Raw genomic sequence first — 22,914 nt, 5'->3', positions numbered from 1 at the left:
GCAGAGACTGGAGTATCTGTACATAGGACTACAATAAGCCGTACTCGCCATAGAGTTGGGCTTTATGGCAGAGTGGCCAGAAGAAAGCCATTACTTTCAGCAAAAACAAAATGGCATGTTTTAAGTTTGCGGAAAGGCATGTGGGAGACTTCCAAAATGTGTGGAGGAAGGTGCTCTGGTCTGATGAGACTAACATCAAACTTTTTGGCCATCAAAGAAAACGCTATGTCTGGCGCAAACCCAACACATCACATCACCCACATCAAATCACCATCAGCAGTTGGGAGTTGAGGGAAAGACGGATGGTGCTAAATACAGGGATATTCTTGCGCAAAACCTGTACCACTCTGTGTGTGATTTGAGGCTAGGATGGAGGTTCACCTTCCAGCAGGACAGTGACCCCAAAGGCACTGCTAAAGCAACACTTGAGTGGCTTAAGGGGAAACATGTAACTGTGTTGGAATGGCCTAGTCAAAGCCCAGACCTCAATCCGATACAAAATCTGTGGTCAGACTTAAAGATTGCTGTTCACAAGCGCAAACCATACAACTTGAAGGAGCTGGAGCAGTTTTGCAAGGAGAAATGGGCAAAAATCCCAGTGGTAAGATGTGGCAAGCTCATAGGGACTTATCCAAAGCAACTTGGAGCTGTGATAGCCGCAAAAGATGGCTCTACAAAGTATTGACTTTGGGGGGTGAATAGTTATGCACATTTACTTTTTCTGTTATTTTGTCCTATTTGTTGTTTGCTTCACAATAAAAAAAAACATCTTTAAAGTTGTGGGCATGTTCTGTAAATTAAATGATGCAAATCCTCAAACATTCAATGTTAATTCCAGATTGTGAGGCAACAAAACTGCCAAGGGGGGTGAATACTTTTGCAAGGCACTGTATATGACGTTCTGTCTTTGTCTTAATTATTTTCCTGGTTGTGCTGATAAAAAGTGGTATGGTCCACTGCTCTCACCATCTGGAAACCCACGCTGAGAAATACCATTCATCACTGCAATGCATGCATTTAGACAGGAAGTGACTGGGTGGAGGCTGCAGGAGAAAAACAGCAGTACTGAGATGCAGAAACAGGCAGTCAGGGGAGGCAGAGCCTCACCTGCCATGAAAATAAAAAAAAATGATCGCACTTCGAGGGTCGTAGCTCGGCGACATAGGGTAGCTGAAGTCCTACCCCACCATTGGTCATAATTTGGGGCTCCTTGCACAGCCTGTCAGAAGCTACACACAGAGCGGGCAATTTAAATACAAGCTGGCATACTCTGTTTGCAGCAGACTGAGAGGATGAGCTCACAGTGCCTCTCCTCACTTCCTTTTGTAGCAGACACCGTAGGGGGAATTACATTTTTATGTCACACGGTATTTGCGCAGCAATTTTTCAAACGCATATTTTTGGAAAGAAGCTTTCATAAATAAAGAAAAAAAACAGTAAAGTTAGCCCAATTTTTTGTATAATGTGAAAGATGATGTTACGCAGAGTAAATATGCGCCAAACTTCAGTATTTAAAAATCTCCATATGCGACACTGTACATTTTTTTTTACAGGTTACATGTTTAGAGTTACAGAGGAGGTCTTGTGCTTGCATTATTGCTCTTGCTCTAACAATCGCGCCTATGTAACCTGTGTGTATCTGGCTCTGATACTAGCCAGTGCTTCACCAGCCAATGACCTCACTGCACATCCCTGCTGAGATGCAACAAAGGAAGAAAAAAGGAGAAAACAAGTATTTTATTAATGAAAATGTTTTTAGGGTTTACAAATACTTTCACTGTTTTACAGGCAATGGATAACGTGGATCTGAGTGACCCACCAGCTGGTCTGGAAAATGAGTTCCATACACTACTGACACCTGATGCAATTCATTTTCTGGCTGAACTTACTACAGTTTTTAATAATGATGTTGATAGGGTGAGTATTTTTTACAAAGTGAGCAAACTTGTCTGACAAAAATCCTAAGCTTATTTTATCTGAATATATAATAAAGTAGCATTTTTTTTTCTGTGGTTCCATGTAGTACACACTACAGTTTCAGGAATGACTAGTAACATGAACATCTGAACACGTTTTCAGTTCGGTGCATCTCAGTAATGCATATGTTACCGCAATGTACAGTAAAACCACAATGTATGGTAAAACACCTCATGTGCATTAGCGCATTGCAATGCCATTCATTTTGAACACACGTTAACCACTTCAGCCCCGGAAGAATTTACCCCCTTCCTGACCAGAGCACTTTTTGCGATTCGGCACTGCGTCGCTTTAATGGACAATTGCGCGGTCATGCAACATGGCTCTCAAACAAAATTGATGTCCTTTTTTTCCCCACAAATAGAGCTTTCTTTTGGTGGTATTTGATCACCTCTGTGATTTTTATTTTTTGCGCTATAAACAAAATAAGAGCGACAATTTTGAAAAAAACGCATTATTTTTTACTTTTTGCTATAATAATTATCCCCCAAAAATATATAAAAAAACATTTTTTTTCCTCAGTTTAGGCCGATACATTTTCTTCTACATATTTTTGGTAAAAAAAATCGCAATAAGCGTTTATTGATTGGTTTGCGCAAAAGTTATAGCGTTTACAAAATAGGGAATAGTTTTATGGCATTTTTATTAATAATTTTTTTTTACTAGTTTTGGCGGCGATCAGCGATTTTTATTGTGACTGCGACATTATGGCGGACACATCGGACATTTTTGACACATTTTTGGGACCATTGTCATTTATACAGCAATCAGTGCTATAAAAATGCATTGATTCCTGTGTAAATGACACTGGCAGTGAAGGGGTTAACCACTAGGGGGCGGGGAGGGGTTAAATCAGTACTAGGGAGGTGTTTCTAACTGTAGGGGGGTTGGGCTGTGTGTGTCAGTACACTGATCTCTGCTCCGATGACAGGGAGCAGAGATCGAATGACACTGTCACTAGGCAGAACGGGGAGATGCTGTTTACATCAGCATCTCCCCGTTCCTGCTTTCCGTGAGATGATCGCGGGTATCCCCGCGGCGATTGAGTCCGCGGGACCCGCGATTCGACTCACGGAGCTCCCAGCCGGCGCGCGCGCACGCAATGACACAGCGGGAAATTCAAATGGACGTACCTGTACGCCCATTTGCCCAGCCGTGCCATTCTGCCGACGTACATTGGTGTGCGCCGGTCGGGAAGCGGTTAACACATGTACCTTACCATTTTGAATGGCACCTCAATTTGGCATGCTGCATTGCCAGAATTGGTGCATGTCCTTATTTGTACATTTTGGTGTGTAGCACCAGGATGTTAAGGCAGGGTTGCTCCTAAATTTTCCTGCCAGGTGTAGTTACCTTGGCTCATTGTTAGGGATCAATTGAGTTCACCCTAAGTCTGGAATTGCTGCACTTCTCTATTCTGCCGCTAGGTGGCCGGTTACCTGGTGGCAAAAGATAAGACAAGGGCAAAGCAAGGACATATTGTGAGTATATGGGGTATCTCGGCCAATGGGCAGTGGTTTCCTTAAATCCTTTGGCCTGCTGGGAGAACATATATATTTGGGTGGAGTCAGGTGATCATGGTTCTGTGCTACCTGGACGGCTGTCTGGGTTAACATGTGTTGTACTGCCCGGGCTGCTAGGCCAGAGTTTGGGCCTATCCCGGGCCTATCCAGAAGCAAGAGAGCAGCGCAGGGGTGGGATTCCAGTCCAACCAGAAGTGACAGTTCTGCTAGCTGGAGAACCTGTCGTGGTCAGAGGTAGAGGGGAAGCTGTCGCCACTAAGGGACCACCCACCTTATTACCAGGGACCACAGTAAGTAGCTGAAGCAAGTACCGGAGCAGAATTCTCACCAACCGGGGACGGTGAATAATCGGGAAACTTCAGCGGGTTTCAAGCCAGAGACCCAGCCAGTGGAGGTGATGCTTGCAAAGCAGCCTTGTGTGTCAAGCCAGGGACCGAGCAGGCCAGTGGGGTGAAGCTTGATAAGTATCTGGAGTTCCAAGCTAGGGATCCAGCAGAGAAGCGGGGGTGACGCTTGAGGAAGATACTACAGTGAAGATTGGAAGAGCTCAAGGGATTCGGTGGCAGTGAATCACCTAGTGAGAGAGAGGCTGGAAGCTCAGTGGGTTGAAGAACTACAAGAAGGGATTGTAGTTGAAGTTACGGAACTGTTACACCTATTGTTTGAAACTGTTAAAGACTGTTGCCATAGGAGACAGTATTCCTACACATGCAGATGTGGTGTCTTGCTGGATGCCTTTAACTGCATGGCTGTCTACCTGTAGAAGTCTCGGAGTCTGCCAATTAACATTGCAACTACCTAAGGGTGTCCTGGCCCTAATCCTCTCTCCCAAAGTTCTGTTTAAGAGAAGTAAAATCTCTTTGCATTCAAGAAGTGTCTGGCGCCCATTAATCTAACTTGCATTACACCCACTATGCCTTACAACCCACTCTTTATGGAAGGATGTCAGCAGTTCTTGGCTCTAAAAGTTCTCATTAGACTAGAGGAGGCCTGGGACCTTGCTACAGGTGAATTTCCAGTCCTTTCATTTAAATAGGCTGCTTTAATGCAACACACATAACGCATGTGCCTTAAAGTGGTTGTAAACCTCAGACATGAAATATGAACAAAGCATATCCCTCTACAATGTGTACTTGTCTCAATTAAGAGCACTATGTGTAATTTTTCTCTGCTGCTTTGTTCCTCTGCTATCAGCATGAGTCATTTCTGACAAGTTTTCCAGAAACCAAGAGAAAAAAACATGACCATGAGAGATCTCTAGCTGATTGACGGCCTCAGTTCTGTTCCTGTGCGTTGTTTGAAGGGGGGGTGTCCCTTCCATCCATCCAATCAGCTCTCAGAGCTCTCCTCCTTACCTGGTACGGTTCAGGAGGGGGGGCGCTCTCTCGTTCCCCCTCTTTTCCTGCGGCTTGCCAGGTTGCGTGCTCGGATAAGGGTCTGGTATGGATTTTTGGGGGGACACCATGCCATTTTTTTTAAATGGCGCGGGGTTCCCCTTAAAATCCATACCCTGAAGGGTCTGGTAGAGATTTTGAGGGAGACCCCCGCGCCATTTTTTTTTTTTAATTTTGGCCGGGGTTCCCCTTAATATCCATAACAGACCTGAAGGGCCTGGTATGGAATTTAGGAGGACCCCCCACGCCATTTTTTTTTAAGATTTTGGTTCGGGGTTCCCCTGTGGGGAATTCCCATGCCATTTTTATCAATGAACTTTTATGTGTATTGTCGGACCGACAATTCATTAATAGCCGAGTAGTTTTAAATGACTTTTTCTCCTTTGAAATGTCATTTTGCTGTCAGACACGGGAAACATGCGCCCCTTTACAGGCATACTATAGACACCCCCCATGTACGAAATTTAAAGGAATATTACACTTTTATTGTTTCACTTTAAGCATTATTAAAATCACTGCTCCCGAAAAAACGTCTGTTTTTAAAACTTTTATTTGCATTGATCCATGTCCCCTGGGGCATGACCCGGGTCCCCAAACACTTTTTATGACAATAACTTGCATATAAGCCTTTAAAATTATCACTTTTGATTATTCATGTTCAAGTCCCATAGACTTTAACGGTGTTCGCGTTTTCGAACAAATTTTTTGCCTGTTCGCATGTTCTGGTATGAACCGAACAGAGGGGTGTTCAGCTCATCCCTATTGAGAACTGACAAAAGCACACGCAATTTGCGACCTGACCCTGTACTATGGGGGGGCCCTTGCAGCCCCACCTGTATACCCCTCCATATACCTGGATAAGAGGGGTGGCAGCATGTAGAGCAGTGGATCTCAACGTTATTCCTCAAGTACCCCCAACGGGCCATGTTTTGGGAACTTCCCCTAGATAAAAAAGCTCTTATCAATACCATGTTGTTGATAATTATTTAAAGCAGCTGTGCAAAGTAAAGGAAAACCTGAAAACATGGCCCATTGAGGGTACTTGGGGACTGAGGTTGAGAACCACTGATGTAGAGGAACCGATTCCCCCCATCTTCCTGTCATTTACCAGCCCCTTCCTTGGCTGAATAAACAGAGTCAGTGATCTGTACCAATCACTGACTCTGTTCATCCATAACTGAGGAAGAGTAGACTGTGTTTACTATGCTTCAGTTTATGCATGGGCAGAAAGCTCTGTACAGAGCTAGTCCTGTCCATTCATTCTGTGTAGCTGAGGCTGCAGAGATGGAGATTGAGGGTTGTGTCCCCAATCTCCTTCTCTGTCTCAAAGGTGAAACATAAAAGGTCTGTTTAGACCCCTGATATTTCACCAAAGCCCACCAACGGGGCTCCTAAAAAAAGTGTAAAAAAAAAAATATTGTAAAAAAATATAAAATAAAATGGTAAAGAAAAAAAAAACTACTGACACCAGTGGCGGAACTAGGGGGACCCTTTATGGTTTCTTGCACTGATGCCCTGAAGGTTCTAGTTACACCTCTGCACCAAAGGCATGCCTTGAATACACCCCCTCATCTACTACCATCAACACCTTTAAAGTGCCACTTATTCCTCATTGTTGATAATGCACAAGGCAAAGTTTGGTGCTTAGTGTCCTACCAGCAGGCATAAGCAGTGGAATAACATGCAATATTTTACATTTTGTGTGTTTCTTCATTAGGTAATAAACCACCCCTTCTGATCCCATACTTGCCCAACCAGACAGCTCACAGTAAACATATTATTAGGGCACACTGAATAAATGTATTTCACAGCTATATTATGGGTCCAAAGCTTCCTTTGTCTGTTTATTAAGAATTGTCAACCTAATTTTATGTTTGTGTTGGTGTTATGACACATTTGCAGATTTTGTGGCAAAGAGCAGCACGGAAAGTTGAGCTTGACATGAAAAATGGTTATCCAGACTTCTCTCTGGAAAACGCTCACATTCGAGATGATCCACACTGGAGTGTTGCAGCTGTTCCCCAAAGACTGCAGAACAGACATGTGGATATTGGTGATACAGCACCTTGTCAGACTGAACGTTTTTACCGAGCCCTACTGTCGTCTGCCCAAGGAATTCAGGTACAGTTTATACTAGTGGTCAGCGTGCAGAAAATCTTTTATGTTACATCAAACCCCTTTTTTACCTTCATCTCATTAAATGCTGTTATGAACGTTATGAGTGGAGGGTACCAATTTGGACTTGTATTTACTAAATACAGTAATTTTCCAAAACAGGTCATGAAAAGATGGGGGGGGGCTGTTCCAATTGAAAGCATTTGAAATTTGTGCCCGCTGCGACAGTGGCTATAATTTTTGCCTCAAAATGGCCACGGCATGTGTACACCCCCAGCTACTGCCTTTGCTGCTGAAGAGGGAGCCAGGTGGCTTTGCATTGTTTTGTGCTATTACTTTTGAAAGTGGAAACCCCTTGCGTCTATGGACACACTGAGTGCGGCTCAGAATCAAGCCTGCACAAGTGTCCCCATAGCAAGCAGCTTACTATGAAGGCACTGGGCAGGGGTGAGGGGTGGGAACCCCAGAAGAGGAGGATTGGGGCTGCTCTGTGCAAAACTATTTCACAAAAGAGGTAAGTATGGCATGTTTGTTATTTAAAAAAAATACTTCTACAATCATAATTTTCAGATCTGATATATGTGAGTAGGAAACAGTTTTTGATAGCTTTTAAATTCTGCTTTCTTTGAAAAGAAATCTAGTTTTACGTATGATTATAAGTAGTCAAAAATCTGTAGTAAATAAAGTTTTATGTACATTGTGACAAAACAGGGCCCTGCCACTGTGAAAATGGAAATATAAATGACACAGATTATGCATGAGCAGAGTGAGAGACTCCAAAGTATCAATTATGAGTGGAGAAAACAGTTTTTCAGCTTTCTCCGGGTTTTGATATTCCCAGATTAGGTTCCAAGTTTGGAGACTTCAAAGAGTTTTGGGAGGGAAGAAATCTCCAACCTAGTGTCCGTGTCTTGCATGAGACTAGCAGGCTGTGAGTGGAGGTACACACAGCTCTTAAAGCGGGGGTCCACCTATCTATCGTTTTTTTTTTTTTGGAGTTCATTCACAAACTTTTCTTCTCATGATTATCTACTCACATGTTCTGTGTAATAAAACCGCCTGTGTCCGATTTCGTTGTAAAGAATAACTTATAAAATTCACTGAAGGCGGTTTCCATCTTCATTGTGGGCATTTGAAGCCCACAAGCATGTATTTCCTGGATGCGGTGAATGCTGTGCTCCCAGAATTCACTGAGATGTTGTGATGACGCTGTTGCACAATGCATGCTGGGAAGCCTGAGACTAGCTCCCAGGGGATTGTGGGAGGTCTGGGAGAGGCTAGAAACACGCCTACTCCCATAGGAGGAAAACCAGGAAGTGCTAAGAAGATTAGAAAAAAAAAAGGTAATTACGGCGATTTAAATTTTTTTACACAGCATGTCAGCATCTAGGCAAGGAAGAGAATGCATAGAGATAATGTTCAAAATTTGGGTGTAACCCCGCTTTAAAATAAAGGACTTGGGCATTGTTCAGAGCTCCTATCTGGAAACAGGGGTGTGTTCCACTCAAGGGACAGCACTCTATGCTGGAGGAGAGATTCCATGTGCATCTGACTGAGAGGGTTGAGGCAGCTAAGCGAGTCTGGGAGACTGGGAAAGCAAGGACGGCTAGGTGAGTCCAGGGAACTAAGGGAATCTAGAGGTCTTGGAGGAGTGAGAGAGCCTGGGGTGCCAAGAGATCCACTGTTGAGAGGCCTGGAAGTTGGCCCGTGCAGCAGGCTGCTGTAACTACAGGCTGAGTGAGCCAGGAGAGCCCAGAAAGCCAGGGGAGTAGAGTAGGACAGCCTGAGGGACCAATGAAAAGAGCAGTGGTGCTGCTGAAGAGGGAGCCAGGTGACTTTGTGTTATTTTTGTGTTGATAGTGGAAGCCTCTGTGTGGGCAAGTTTTCTGTTGAACTTTTACTTTCATGTTCAATAAAAGTGGGCCGACCAGCCCTAAAACAAAGTTCAGACTGACAGGATCTCACTAAAATTGTTATTGCCCTTGAGTTAATAACCACTTAAGATCACAACATACTTAATATGCATATTGATTAAACCCAAGCTGAACATTTAGTAATCAGTTCTTATATGATGGCAGCCAATCCAATGGATTCTTATATATTTGTTTTACTTAGGTGGATTTTGATGATGGAAACTGTCCAACATTTGCCAATCAGATAAAAGGAATTTTTAATGTCTACCAAGTTGTTTATAACAAGGTACCAGGTAACATACTGCACATATGCTACTGAAAAACATGAAATAAATTACACACAGTATCTGTATGTCATTGTATGTGTGTTAATCCATCTACAGGTATACCACCAATCTCAGAGGCCCCAGTGTTAATGCTTAGACCAAGAGCCTGGAACATGGTGGAGCACAACATGCTGGTAATTTGTGATGACAATGCACATTGAATCCATTATTTTCTAAATAAAACCTTACCAGTATTGTATGAAATGGCACTACCTCATCTACCATACAATACATGCTGCATAGTCACGTGACACTCTTCTTATGACATTACTTCTTAGTAAATTTAACACGATCACCTTTAATGTATTGAATCAGCTGTTTTACTTGTGGACTCCAGAAGACCTCATGGCAATCATACTTGGGATTAGTTGGATATTTTACTCCTAAGTGCCCAGATAAACCTGGGGCCAGGGTTGTCTACTGTACAAAGTCTCCTACATTGACTACAAATGCATGAGTGCATGTTTTGGCGTGGATCCTTTGTGAAAACAGTTGTTGGTCTTTTTCATCATGTACTCACAGGTGAACATTGTCTAATGTCTATGTCAAGCTTTGGACATGGATTACTGCCATGAATAATTATTGCTCAGTCACAAAAAAAAAAAAGATTTATCATTATAATGTCCAGTGTGTACATAATAGCTCTGGAAATAGTGTTACTGATTATAATAACTTCTTTACAGGTAAAAGGAAGGGAGATCCCTGGTCCTCTCTTTGATTTTGGTCTACTGATATACCATACGGGAAGAAGACTTTATGAAAGTAAAAGTGGACCCTTTTTCTATTTATCAAAGGTAAAATATATGTCAGCTCTTAGGCCAGGTTCTGCAGTAAAAGGCAGATACTGCAGAGGGCCCATCTAGAGGCCCTGAGAACCATCTCAAGAGTAGCAACATCAAGATACATGTTGTTTATGAGTTTTTTAAGCCATTGGTTGAGGAACAGCATTTTTGAGACATTCTCTTCTATCAAGTTGTAAATTAATGTAAATGATTTTTAATATTCATTTGGTTTGGTTAAATGAAATAGAATTTATGGGATGGTATAGACAATGTATAGCAGCTGGAAATTTACAGATGATCTGGCAGTTGAAAGATGACATGACAGAGGTAAGGACAAACTATACTGGGGGTGCTTTATCTTTTATTTGCATGTTTTAAGGAAAACAATAGTGATAGAATGTGGGGGCTCACATTTTTGCCCCCTTATAAAAAATACTATTGCCTAGCTGTTTCTGGCTTCAGTATTTTCATTGACCCATAACAAGCATAAAGTCAGAACATTTAAAATTTAAAGCAGTTTAAAAACAAGACTGTAATATAGTGTAGCTTTCCTGTTTTTAGATTCTTAGGCTGCATTTGTTTTTTATATTTTTTTAATTTTTTTTTCTTTTTTTTTCTTTTTTAAATCATGCAATCTTTATTTAAAGATTTTTTTAATGCATGCTTCCCACATCCACATTTATAACAACATTTAACATAAACATTCTATTTATACAGTGTACTACTTTCCATCCTATTGTACATATAAATATCTTATCATACTTTTGGTTTACCCAACATTATCATTTTTACCTTAAAAATGGCAATTCCTTAAAAAAAAAAAAAATAAATAAAAAAGAGAATAAAGAGAGAATCTTTTTATTGGCAATATTACTTATATCATTATATCAATATATCATACTTTACCCCTCTCTATATGTTCAACATTTCTATATTTTCCTAAATATTTTAATATTTCCCCTTACCTCACTCTCCCATTCTGCACAGGTTGGTGGGTTTATTGCCAGCCATTTCCTCCCAATCAATTTCTGTGCTAAAAACAAACATCTAAGTATTGCCCTTCGTCTACCCCTCATGTTATTATCCCCTTCCATATACCCTAGTATACATAACATTGGGTCTAAACTAAGAGCTGTTCCAAAAGCTATATTTATAGTATCAATAACCTCTCTCCAGTACCTATTTAACTTTGGGCACCTCCAGATCATATGAATAAGGTCTCCCTTTAAATCACTACATGGTGAACATTCGGCATCCAGCCTCCGCCCAAATAAAAATAGTTTCTGGGGGGTACAGTACATCCTATGCAACAGCAATAAATATGATATTGATTGAGATGGAGATAGGGAGATCAACAGGCCTGTTTCGGTATTCGTTTCCACTGCTCCTCTGTTATATCTCACAAGTTTTCCACCCACCTACCCCTACAGGGACGCTTCTCATTCCCCTTTATTGCCCCGTCATATATATTATCATAGACAGCTGAGATCAATCCTTTAGTTGAGTTTGCATTGATTATTTTACGAAGAATAACCACATCACTCTACTACACTGGCCTTTCTTTAACCACTTCAGCCCCGGAAGGATTTACCCCCTTAATGACCAGGCCATTTTTTGCGATACGGCACTGCGTCGCTTTAACTGACAATTGCGCGGGTATGCGACACTGTACCCAAACAAAACTGATGTCCTTTTTTCCCAAAAATAGAGCTTTCTTTTGGTGGTATTTGATCACCTCTGCGTTTTTTATTTTTTGCTGTATAAATGACAATTTGGAAAAAAATACTTTCTGCTATAATACATATCCAAAAAAAATAAAATAAATAAATATATATATATACTAATTTATTCATCAGTTTAGGCCAACATGTATTCTTCTACATATTTTTGGTAAAAAAAACATTGATTGGTTTGCGCAAAAGTTATAGCGTCTACAAAATAGGGCAGAGATTTAGGGACTTTTAATTATTTTTTATTGTTTTTACTGGTAGTGGTGGCAATCTGCGATTTTTAGTGGGACTGCGACATTAAGGTGGACAAATCTGACCCTAAGTGACACTTTTTGGGGACCAGTGACACCAATACAGTGATCAGTGCTAAAAAAAATGCACTGATAAATGTATAAATGATGGGAACTATAAGAAGGGGTTAACACTAGGGGCAATCAAAGGGTTAACTGTGTTCCCTGGGTGTGTTTACTAACTGTGTGGGGGATGGGCTCACTGGGACAACACAGGGGACAACACAGAGATCACTGTTCCTGATTACTTGGAATAGCTGATCTCAGTGTTGTCCCCTGTCAGAACGGGGATCCGCCTTGTTTACATGTGGAGCGATCGCGGGTAGCCAGTGGACATCGAGTCCGCAGTATCTCATGCACGAAGCAACATACAGGTACGTCATTTCGTGCAGCCGGGCCGCCCTGCCACAGTATATGTGCGTTGAGTGGTCCGGAAGTGGTTAAATTGTGTACCCAAAGCATGCCGAATTTGCAGGTATTTATAAAAAAGACTGGTTTGATAAATCATATTGAGAGAAAAACCAGGGAAAGAGCTGGGAACACACCGCTCAAAGCCACCTGTGAGGATCTGATAAGCTGCTGAAGAGATCCGGGTGCCCGCCTGGTCCGCAGCCAGGGAAATCCAATGGAAACAAAGAAGAAAGGTGGCACATCCAGAAGTAAAATCAAAAGAATTTATTGAAAGTCCATAAAATCAAGCAAACATGACAAACATCAATCCAAAAAAGGTGCTCAGTGGACGCGTTTCACACAGACATGCTTACTCATTACAGTGATGAGTAAGCACGTCTGTGTGAAAAGCATCCACTGAGCACCTTTTTTGGATTGATGTTTGTCGTGTTCGCTTGATTTTATGGACTTTCAATAAATTCTTTTGATTTTACTTCTGGATGTGCCACCTTTCTTCTTTGTTTCCATTGGTATATCGTATTCCTCAAGATCCTGGAATTATTTAAGGACTTCCGCTCTATATACTGTAACTGTGCAAGATAGACAAGGCCACACCCCCTCCCACTCCCTGTTTTTCTCTATGTTTTAAAGTTAGTGTAGATGTTTATTATCCCACAATGGTAAGAATTCAGTGTAGCCCCGATATTTTCCTTTATTTTCACCTGGTGATTCAGGTCAAGTCTGTTCGTTTTCAGCTTCTTTTAACAGACCAAGCTGTCCAGTAAAAGTGACAGAAGGCTGAGACAAACCTTTTACCACCAACAGGGGTACATACAATGGCCAGCTTTTATTTAGTTATGTAGGACCTTTATCCCAAAAGAAAAAAAAAAATTAGCTGTAACTGCTTATAAAGTGTTAGCTGGAGTTTAGCTTTGTTAGTCAAATCTAAATCTGCTAGTGCATCCCGCACTCTCCCCAGATTGACAATGCTGCTGCCCAAAGATGTCACCATTTCTCCTCCATCCAGAGCCTAGACACCCTAAGACAGTAAGTGTGTTATTGTCCTGATCACCAGGTGATCATAAAGAAAGCAAAAAACGAATGCAGCCAGCACATTTAAGCATTGGCAATCTGCAATATATTGCATTACTGTATTGGTTTTCAGTTTAATACTGCTTTAACCACTTGCTGACCAAGGCAATTTTCCAATTTTTTCACAAAGCTGGTAGAGACATACCCAAGACTTGAAGCTGTAATTGCAGCGAAAGGTGGTTCTGCAAAGTATTGACTTGTGGGGCTGAATACAAATGCACACCACAATTTTCACATATTTATTTGTAAAAAAAATGTAAAAGCATTTATCATTTTCCTTCCACTTCACAATTATGTGCCACTTTGTGTTGGTCTATCACATAAAATCCCAATAAAATACATTTATGTTTTTGGTTGTAACATGACAAAATGTGGAAAATGTCAAGGGGTATGAATACTTTTTCAAGGCACTGTATTATTTATTAAAGTAGAGGCCCTGGAGAATAAAATGGTGGTTGTTTCATTTTTTATGTCACAGGATATTTGCACAGCCATTTATAAAAAGCAAATCTTCAGGAAAAACTACACTTAGATGAATTTTAGTACACACAAGCACAATATAATACTCGTTTTTTTGTAAAATATAAAAGATGACGATAGATACCAAACATTTCAGGATTTAAAATTGTGCAAGCCCGTGAAATGGCGATAAACAACAGTACCTAAAATTGTCCATAGGTGATGCTTTAAAAGCCTTTACAGGTTATTAGTTTAGAGTTAAACATGAGCTCTTACTGAAAGTGATGAAATCCTTCATCACAGAGGAGATGGGGGAATGGATGTTCCTCCACCTCCTGTGTGCCCAGAAGACCCGACCACTTACAATGGTCCCGGGTTCCCTGGTAGAACAGGAGGGCCCAGGAATGGCGGTGGGCCCCCTTCCAAGTGCTATAAAGCCACTAAGATCACTTTTACAGTAAAGGTGATGGCTGAAAAAATGATATCAGGATAATGGCTGTAGCTACGGAGGCTGTATATATACAGCCTCTGGGCTGAAAGCACATAAAGTGTATTTCCACTTTTGCAGTCAAGTTGGGATAACACCTAATTTATATTTGTTACACATCTCTATTCAGATAGCATAACTTAAAAAAAAAGAAGAATGCAGCTTACCTTTTTAGATGCTCTATTCTGGACCCTCCAGCAAGAAAAAAAAAATCATAGGTGTTTTTTTTTGTTTATGAGGGGGCTGGGCAGATGTGTTTGCTATAATTAACCCTGTCTGTGCAAGCAGAATTTCATTATCAATTGTAAGTGGATTTGAACATGTGCTGCCCTAACAAAGGGTTAAAGGTGTAGAGACTGGGTTCTCTGCATTGCATGTTAATGAGGACAGACTTGGGACAGGCTCACTCTAACATTGTTCCAAACAACTTGCAGTCAGCAATGACACCTTCTCCTGAAAAACATCTAAAAGGTAATAAATATAAAAAAAATAAAATGTAGGTATGCTGTGTGAATGGGAACAAATAACAAACAAACATTTAGTGGGGTTTTCTCAGATTTGACTGCAAAAGTATACACTTTAGGTATGACACTAATTCTATGCATTAAGGTGAAAAACCTTCTGTGGTGCTGCTGCCCCCCAGAGCCCCCCTTTTTCTTACCTGAACCCGACCGTTCCAGCGACAAAAACAAGCCCAGCAGCTCCAATTGCTGTCTCGGGTCCTCATTGGATAGATCCAGTGACATGGGAGCCGGGGGCGGGGCCGAGTCCTGCTGTCTGTGTCAATGAATGCAGCAGCAGGACTCAGGATCGCGCCCGCACGAGTGCCCCATGGAAAGCAACTCTCTGTGGGGACACTCGATGAGGAGGAGGAGCCAGGAGCCCCTCCGGGGGGACCCCAGAAGAGGAGGTTCGGGGCTGCTCTGTGCAAAACCCTTGCACAGAGGAGGTAAGTATGACATGTTTGTTTTTTGATTTTTTTTTTTTTTTAAACTAACCTTTACAATCACTTTAACTATTCTAGAGTAAAAACGGTTGCTCCAGTGCCCCTTATTCACATTTCTAGATTGTAAGCTCTAACGAGCAGGGCCCTCTGATTTCTCCTGTATTGAATTGTTTTGTAACTGTACTGCATGCCCTAATGTTGTAAAGTGCTGCGCAAACTGTTGGCGCTATATAAATCCTGTATAATAATAATAATAATTTGTCCCAACCCTAGTCACTGCTACTTTTACTGGATAGGTTGTTCTGTGTATGTAAAAGAGGCAAAATATAAATAAACATGTGAAAAAATAAATAGATATTCTGTATATAACCACATGAGTATAGGTCTGTATGTGTTTTTAATTGTTTCCTCAATTCTAGTGCCACAATTATGAGTATTAATTACAGCTATCAGAATACAATATTTTCATTGTAGTGACAGGACAAAGTTGCAGTGTTTACCAGCTAGCAAACACAAATTCATTGTTTGTTTTCACTTATTAACTGGAAAGGTTGTAGAATATGTGGAATGCATTTTCCATATATGCAGGGGAAAATATCAGTAGACACTGTATTGTATATGTGTATATTTAAAAAAAAATTATAAATATGCTTTTCATCCATCAAAACTGCTAAAACCTTTTTCTGTGCAAATGGAGCAAATGTCAATGTTCTCCTTCTATTTTCTCCCAATGTTATTAATTAATAAACAATAAAGTAGTTTGGGAAAATACTGCATAATGGCTACAAGGTGGAGCTGAGGGTCATAGGAAACATATACTGTGTATGTACTTTTTCACCATGAAAATCGGGTGCAAATAGCGTGTGTGTGATATACGCCAATACTTCAATTTTAGCTGCCTCCGAGGGGACAGGGAGGGGGGTGGACGAGCGCCGTCAGATTATATAGAGTGAGAATCTCCTGTTTATTTAGCAGCCTCTGTAATAGGAAGTCCCGTCTCCTTGGCCGCCATTGGACCACTATTCTGTCTATCATAGGAGATTCTAACTGTATGTAATCTGTCTGCGCTCGTCCCACCCCTCTCCCTGTCCCCTCTAGGCTGCAGATGGGCATCAATCAGGCTGCAGTGATGGCAATGGTGAGGCTGCTGCATTGATGGCAATGGTGAGGCTGCAGATGGGCATTGATCAGGCTGCATTGATGGCAATGGTGAGGCTGCAGATGGGCATTGATCAGGCTGCATTGATGGCAATGGTGAGGCTGCAGATGGGCGCTGACCCTTATTTTGCTTCAAAGTTCCTTATTTAAAATAAGTTTTTTTCCTGAAACTTCCCTCATAAAATGAATGTGCGTGTTATACGCCTGTGCGTGTCATACGCCGATAAATACGGTATTTATTTCGTATGATCATTAGCTCCATCTAATGGGTATAATGTGGTATTTCCCTGAACCACTCTTTTTTTACGAATAAATAATATTCAGCCTGTATAGGAAATAGCCTGTAAACATTTGATTTTGCACCATTCACACAAGAGGGGTGTCCAGTTACTCTGGACAAATAGCTATGCAAATATTTTGTATAAATACACCTCCTAAAGTAGCCAGATGTGTTTTCTTAGATGCTTCTCAAGTGTACATCAGTTACACATAGAACCAAACATTCAAATATGGAAGCTGCTCCACACCACACCAAATACTCCAACCCTCCACTGAGTACCCAAAGCAATATATAGTTATCAAATAGATACAGTGGGGCAAAAAAGTATTTAGTCAGCCACCAATTGTGCAAGTTCTCCCACTTAAAAAGATGAGAGAGGCCTGTAATTGTCTTTATTGGTATACCTCAACTATGAGAGACAAAATGTGGAAACAAATCCAGACAATCATATTGTCTGATTTTTGAAATAATTTACCGTATTTATCGGCGTATAACACGCGCCGGCGTATAACACGCACCCCAAGTTTAGGAGAGAATTTTAAGGAAAAAAACTTTTAGGAGGGAAGTTTAAAGGGGTTGTAAAGGTAAAAATTTTTTCACCTTAATGCATTCTATGCATTAAGGTGAAAAAACTTTTGACAGTACCGCCGCCCCCAGCCCCCCCGTTTTACTTACCTTACGCCTCGAATCTTCGCTGCTCGTCCTCGTCATCTTCATTGCAGCTCAGCCTGGTCGCTGATTGGCTGCAGTGGATGGATTGAAAGCAGCGCAGCCATTGGCTCGCGCTGCTGTCAATCACATCCGATGACGCGGCGTGCCGGGGGGCGGGGCCGAGTGATACAGCGAGCGGCTATAGCCGCCCGCTGTATCACGGGAGCGCGCCCGCAAGCACTCACCACCATGCGAGCCCTCGCATTAAGGTGGTAAATGCTTGCGGGGAGGAGCTGAAACAGCCGCCGAGGGACCCCAGAAGACCAGGTTCGGGGCCACTCTGTGCAGAACGAGCTGCACAGTGAAGGTAAGTATAACATGTTTGTTATTTTAAAAAAAAAAAAAAAATAACTTTACAACCCCTTTAAGGAAAAGAAACTTACATTAAAATGCCCATCAATGCAGCCTCATCAGTGTTCATCTGCAGCCTTTTCAGTGTCATTGCAGCCTTTTCAGTGTCAGTGCAGCCTTGTCAGTGCAGCTTTGCCCCAGTGCAGCCTTGTCAGTGCAGCTTTGCCCCAGTGCAGCCTTGTCAATGCAGCCTTGTCCCCAGTGCAGCCTTGTCAGTGCAGCCTTGTCCCCAGTGCAGCCTTGTCAATGCAGCCTTGTCCCCAGTGCAGCCTTATTAATGCAGCCTTGTCCCCAGTGCAGCCTTATCAATGCAGCCTTGTCCCCAGTGCAGCCTTATCAATGCAGCCTTGTCCCCAGTGCAGCCTTATCAATGCAGCCTTGTCCCCAGTGCAGCCTTGTCCCTGCAGCCTTGTCCCCAGTGCAGCCTAGTGTCCATGCCTCCTGCCGCTGCTGCCGCCGCCGCCATACACATAGAAGTAGTTTTAAATATGGCGCCGCGGAGTTCGGAGAGACTCGGCGCCGGCGGAAGTGAACGAACGCCGCCAGGATACACATAGCCGAGGGTTCTCGGCTCTTTCCGGCGCCGCTCACAGTCCCGCCCTATGATGGACATAACACAGGTCCAATGGCGGGACTGGGCGTGACAGTGAGCGGCGCCGGAAAGAGTCGAATACACCCGACTATGTGTATCTCGGCTCTGTGATTTCGGCGGCGCTCGTTCAGCACCGCCGAGTCCTTCCGAAGTCCGCGGCGCCATATTTGAAACTACTCGCTATGTAAATGTCGGCGGCGATCGCCGACATTCACATAGCGATAGCGGGGATCGGCGTATAACACGCACCCACGACTTTCCCCTGATTTTAAGGGGAAAAAAGTGCGTGTTATACGCCGATAAATACGGTATTTGCAAATTATGGTGGAAAATAAGTATTTGGTCACCTACAAACAAGCAAGATTTCTGGCTCTCACAGACCTGCATCTTCTTCTTTAAGAGGCTCCTCTGTCCTCCACTCATTACCTGTATTAATGGCACCTGTTTGAACTTGTTATCAGTATAAAAGACACCTGTCCACAACCTCAAACAGTCACACTCCAAACTCCACTATGGTGAAGACCAAAGAGCTGTCGAAGGACACCAGAAACAAAATTGTAGACCTGCACCAGGCTGGGAAGACTCAATCTGCAATAGGCAAGCAGCTTGGTGTGAAGAAATCAACTGTGGGAGCAATAATTAGAAAATGGAAGACATACAAGACCACTGATAATCTCCTTTGATCTGGGGCTCCATGCAAGATCTCACCCCGTGCGGTCAAAATGATCACAAGAAAAGAGAGCAAAAATCCCAGAACCACACGGGGGGACCTAGTGAATGACCCGCAGAGAGCTGGGACCAACGTAACAAAGGCTACCATCAGTAACACACTACGCCGCTGGGAACTCAGATCCTGCAGTGCCAGACGTGTCCCCCTGCTTAAGCCAGTACATGTCTGGGCCCATCTGAGGTTTGCTAGAGAGCATTTGGATGATCCAGAAGAGGATTGGGAGAATGTCATATAGTCAGATGAAACCAAAGTAGAACTGTTTGGTAGAAACACAACTCGTCGTGTTTGGAGGAGAGAGAATGCTGAGTTGCGACCAAAGTACACCATACCTACTGTGAAGCATGGGGGTGGCAACATCATGCTTTTGGGGCTGTTTCTCTGCAAAGGGTACAGGACGACTGATCCGTGTACATGAAAGAATGAATGAAGCATTTCAAGGTCCTGGAGTGGCCTAGCCAGTCTCCAGATCTCAACCCCATAGAAAACCTTTGGAGGGAGTTGCAAGTCCGTGTTGCCCAGCGACAGCCCCAAAACATCACTGCTCTAGAGGAGATCTGCATGGAGGAATGGGCCAACATACCAGCAACAGTGTGTGACAACCTTGTGAAGACTTACAGAAAACGTTTGACCTCTGTCATTGCCAACAAAGTATACATAACAAAGTATTGAGATGAACTTTTGATATTGACCAAATACTTATTTATCAACCATAATTTGCAAAAAAATTCTTTCAAAAATCAGAAAATGTGACTGTCTGGATTTGTTTCCATATTTTGTCTTTCATAGTTAAGGTATACCTATGATGACAATTACAGGCCTCTCTCATCTTTTTAAGTGGGAGCACAATTGGTGGCTGACTAAATACTTTTTTGCCCCACTGTATGACCATACAAGTGTAGGTCTGCATGTGATTTTTTTTTTTTTTTTTTACTCAATCCCCGAGCTTCCAATGTACAAAGACTTCTGGCTGGATCCTGAATCTGCATGAAGGTTGACTGCTGTTGCTCTGTGTTTACAGGTTCCCGGCAACTCTCAGAGTGCCAAAGGAGGGGAGAGAAATCACATAAAAGAGCTTCTCTATAAAACATAAAAAAGTAAAAAAAAATTGTTTTAAAACTTTAACGTAATCATGTAATTTTCATTTAGGCACAGTTCAACCGGTTGCGTTGTCTGACTTTCTCAGGAACTGTCTCATGGAAATTCAGACGCATTTTGTCTCTGAAAGCCCAGTTGGTCTAAACACTGTTAATCCCCGAGTGCAAAATGTCAAATTTTACATGCAAATAAAATGTAACAGAATTTGAATTTATTCCAGGTGGAAAGTTACCACGAGGCCAGACTGTGGAATAAGATATTTGTATGGACCGAGGAAAAGGTGATATGATAATTGTATTGCATTCTGATAAAGCTGCTATATTTCTGTGCTTTATAATCAGAGTATTATTGCAATGTGCGGTATGCGGTAGGTCTGCAGTATATATAAGTATCAAATAATATTAAAAAAAATGATCTATCTCTTCTATGATTTCGACACTCAGCCACATCTTTTGCTACATCTGATATCTACAATATTTTAAAAATCCAATAAAAGGCCATTTTAACCCATACAAATATTTCAGCTTTAGGTGACACTGAAACAACTGAGTACGGTCTGTGATGCTTTTATGCAGTTTTTTTTTTTCATTTGTCAGATTTTTTTAATTTATCAGATTTTCCAGACAAGCTTTCGGGGTGTACCCCGTTCTACAAGGTCCAAGCAGTACTAATACCAATATGCTGCTACTCCTGGACAAACTGGCAGTGTTTTTTTTTACTGCCTCTAAACGCCTCTGCCACTTAACTCCTCTAAAAGCCGATGTGTGCATGGGGACATTGGCTAGCATGCAGGGGGAAAAAACGCCAGGAGCCCTTAGGAGCAGCTGAATAAACTTCCAGTGTGCATAAGGCCCAATGCCCCATACACACGAGCAGAATTTCCTCAAAAAAAGTGTGATGGGAGCTTTTGGTTGGATATTCCGACCGTGTGTATGCTCCATCCAACTTTTTCTGTCTGAATTTCCGCCAACAAAAGATTGAGAGCTGGTTCTCTATTTTTCCAACAGAAAAAGTTCTTGACAGAAATTCCGTTCGTCTGTATGCAATTCCGACGCGCAAAAAAACACGCATGCTAGGAAACAATTCGACGCATGCTCGGAAGCATTGAACTTAATTTTCTCGGCTCGTCGTAGTGTTGTACGTCACCGTGTTCTTGACGGTCAAAAGGTCAGAGAACTTTTGTGTGACTGCGTGTATGCAAGGCAAGCTTGAGCGGAATTCCGTCGGAAAAACCATCCAAGATTTTTCAGACGGAAATTACGCTCGTGTGTATCGGGCATAAAGATTATTTAAACCCAAAACAAAAAAAATATATACTGTATATATATTACAGTCACAAGTCCCTGGTGGCTTACTGGTCACTGCTTTTTTCTTCTTTCAAGTTTCTTTTTGCTTTATTTTCATCTGGTAATCCTGCAACTAACATACGTTCTGTCCTTTGGTGGCTACATCACTCTTCCATGTATTTATGGAGGGAGCCAAGGTTGTCACCCTGGGCTGCTCCCCAGTTATGGACTATAAACATGTCCACATCTCTTCTTCTCCATTATCTGGGAGGCAGTTTACAGAAGATAGCTAGGAAGGAAGATATTACAGGAAGTGACACGGATGCTGCATTTTTTGCAAGATCAAGGGTTATATTCTTTTTTTTTTCTGAAAATATTCTTAGAAAAAAAAACAAACAAATGCAGCCATCACATCTGTGGACGGTAACCTGCCATATATTACATTTTGCTTTTGGGTTTAGTTATCCTTTAATGCCTTCTAGGGTCAGGAAGTGATATTCTGACTGGAACCCCATGGAGTACCAGACTGGAAAAAAGGATGAGCTATTCTACCTTGATTTAAAGGAGACACTGCCTAGGTAGTAAGATATGAGGAAAGAGTACATTTCCTCAGAATCAAATATTAATATTATAATACTAAACACACGCTCTTTAATTTACATTATTCTTTCTTTTTTCTGTATATAGAAGATTGCACTGTAATTGTTTTAATAGAAAATTTCCCAATCAATATACAGCTGTCACATGACCCAGCTCTTTCCCATCCTGTCTACGGGAAAACATAAGCAGGAGGAGCTTTTAGTCTAGCTACTGGTCACATGTTAAAAAAAAAACAAAAAATAAACAGCCTTTGGAATACAGAGTGAAAATAAATAAATATTATCAATAAACAGTTTTAAACCGTCATACAAATATATAGTTGAAATCAAATCTTGAAATCAATTTTTTTTTTTGGCAATAACATAGTGTGGGTGAATTTTTGCCAGTCACAGGCTGTGTCACGTCCCTCCAGCCTGTGTCTTAGAATAACAGGAAGGTGAAGTCACCATCAATCAAGATGTAACATCCAGCCCCCATTGTGTTTAGCTGGTTAGTGGGCATGGAGGAGGAGGGAGGGAGTGACCTGTCATTTAGCACTGTGTTTACACCCACATGTGTGACTCTATAGTCACATGGGCTGCTCGGCTGTAATAGGGAGGAAATGCTCAGCATAGAAACTCACTGAAAACTGAGCATGTGCAGAGCTGCCAACACTGTTCTGCAAAATCACCAACTGCATTGGGGACA

The 22,914-nt window shown here is 41.9% G+C and overlaps 1 protein-coding gene across 1 annotated transcript in view; it reads left to right on the top strand.

Moving 5' to 3' along the window:
- The window catches only part of LOC141111804 (uncharacterized), a 60,377-nt gene that overhangs the window by 2,265 nt on the left and 35,198 nt on the right, over nucleotides 1-22,914 (top strand). Inside the window, exons 2-7 of the mRNA XM_073603949.1 lie at nucleotides 1,789-1,917; nucleotides 6,797-7,015; nucleotides 9,125-9,215; nucleotides 9,306-9,382; nucleotides 9,932-10,042; nucleotides 20,562-20,621. Of these exons, the coding sequence (XP_073460050.1) occupies nucleotides 1,792-1,917; nucleotides 6,797-7,015; nucleotides 9,125-9,215; nucleotides 9,306-9,382; nucleotides 9,932-10,042; nucleotides 20,562-20,621 (684 nt within the window). The 5' untranslated portion in view covers nucleotides 1,789-1,791. The remainder of the gene's footprint in view (nucleotides 1-1,788; nucleotides 1,918-6,796; nucleotides 7,016-9,124; nucleotides 9,216-9,305; nucleotides 9,383-9,931; nucleotides 10,043-20,561; nucleotides 20,622-22,914) is intronic.

This window comes from Aquarana catesbeiana, linkage group LG01 (genome assembly GCF_042186555.1).
Source record: "Aquarana catesbeiana isolate 2022-GZ linkage group LG01, ASM4218655v1, whole genome shotgun sequence".
NCBI classification, from domain to species: domain Eukaryota; kingdom Metazoa; phylum Chordata; class Amphibia; order Anura; family Ranidae; genus Aquarana; species Aquarana catesbeiana.
The sequence above is the reverse complement of the archived record's forward strand: the minus strand, read 5'-3'. Positions and strand labels throughout refer to the sequence as shown.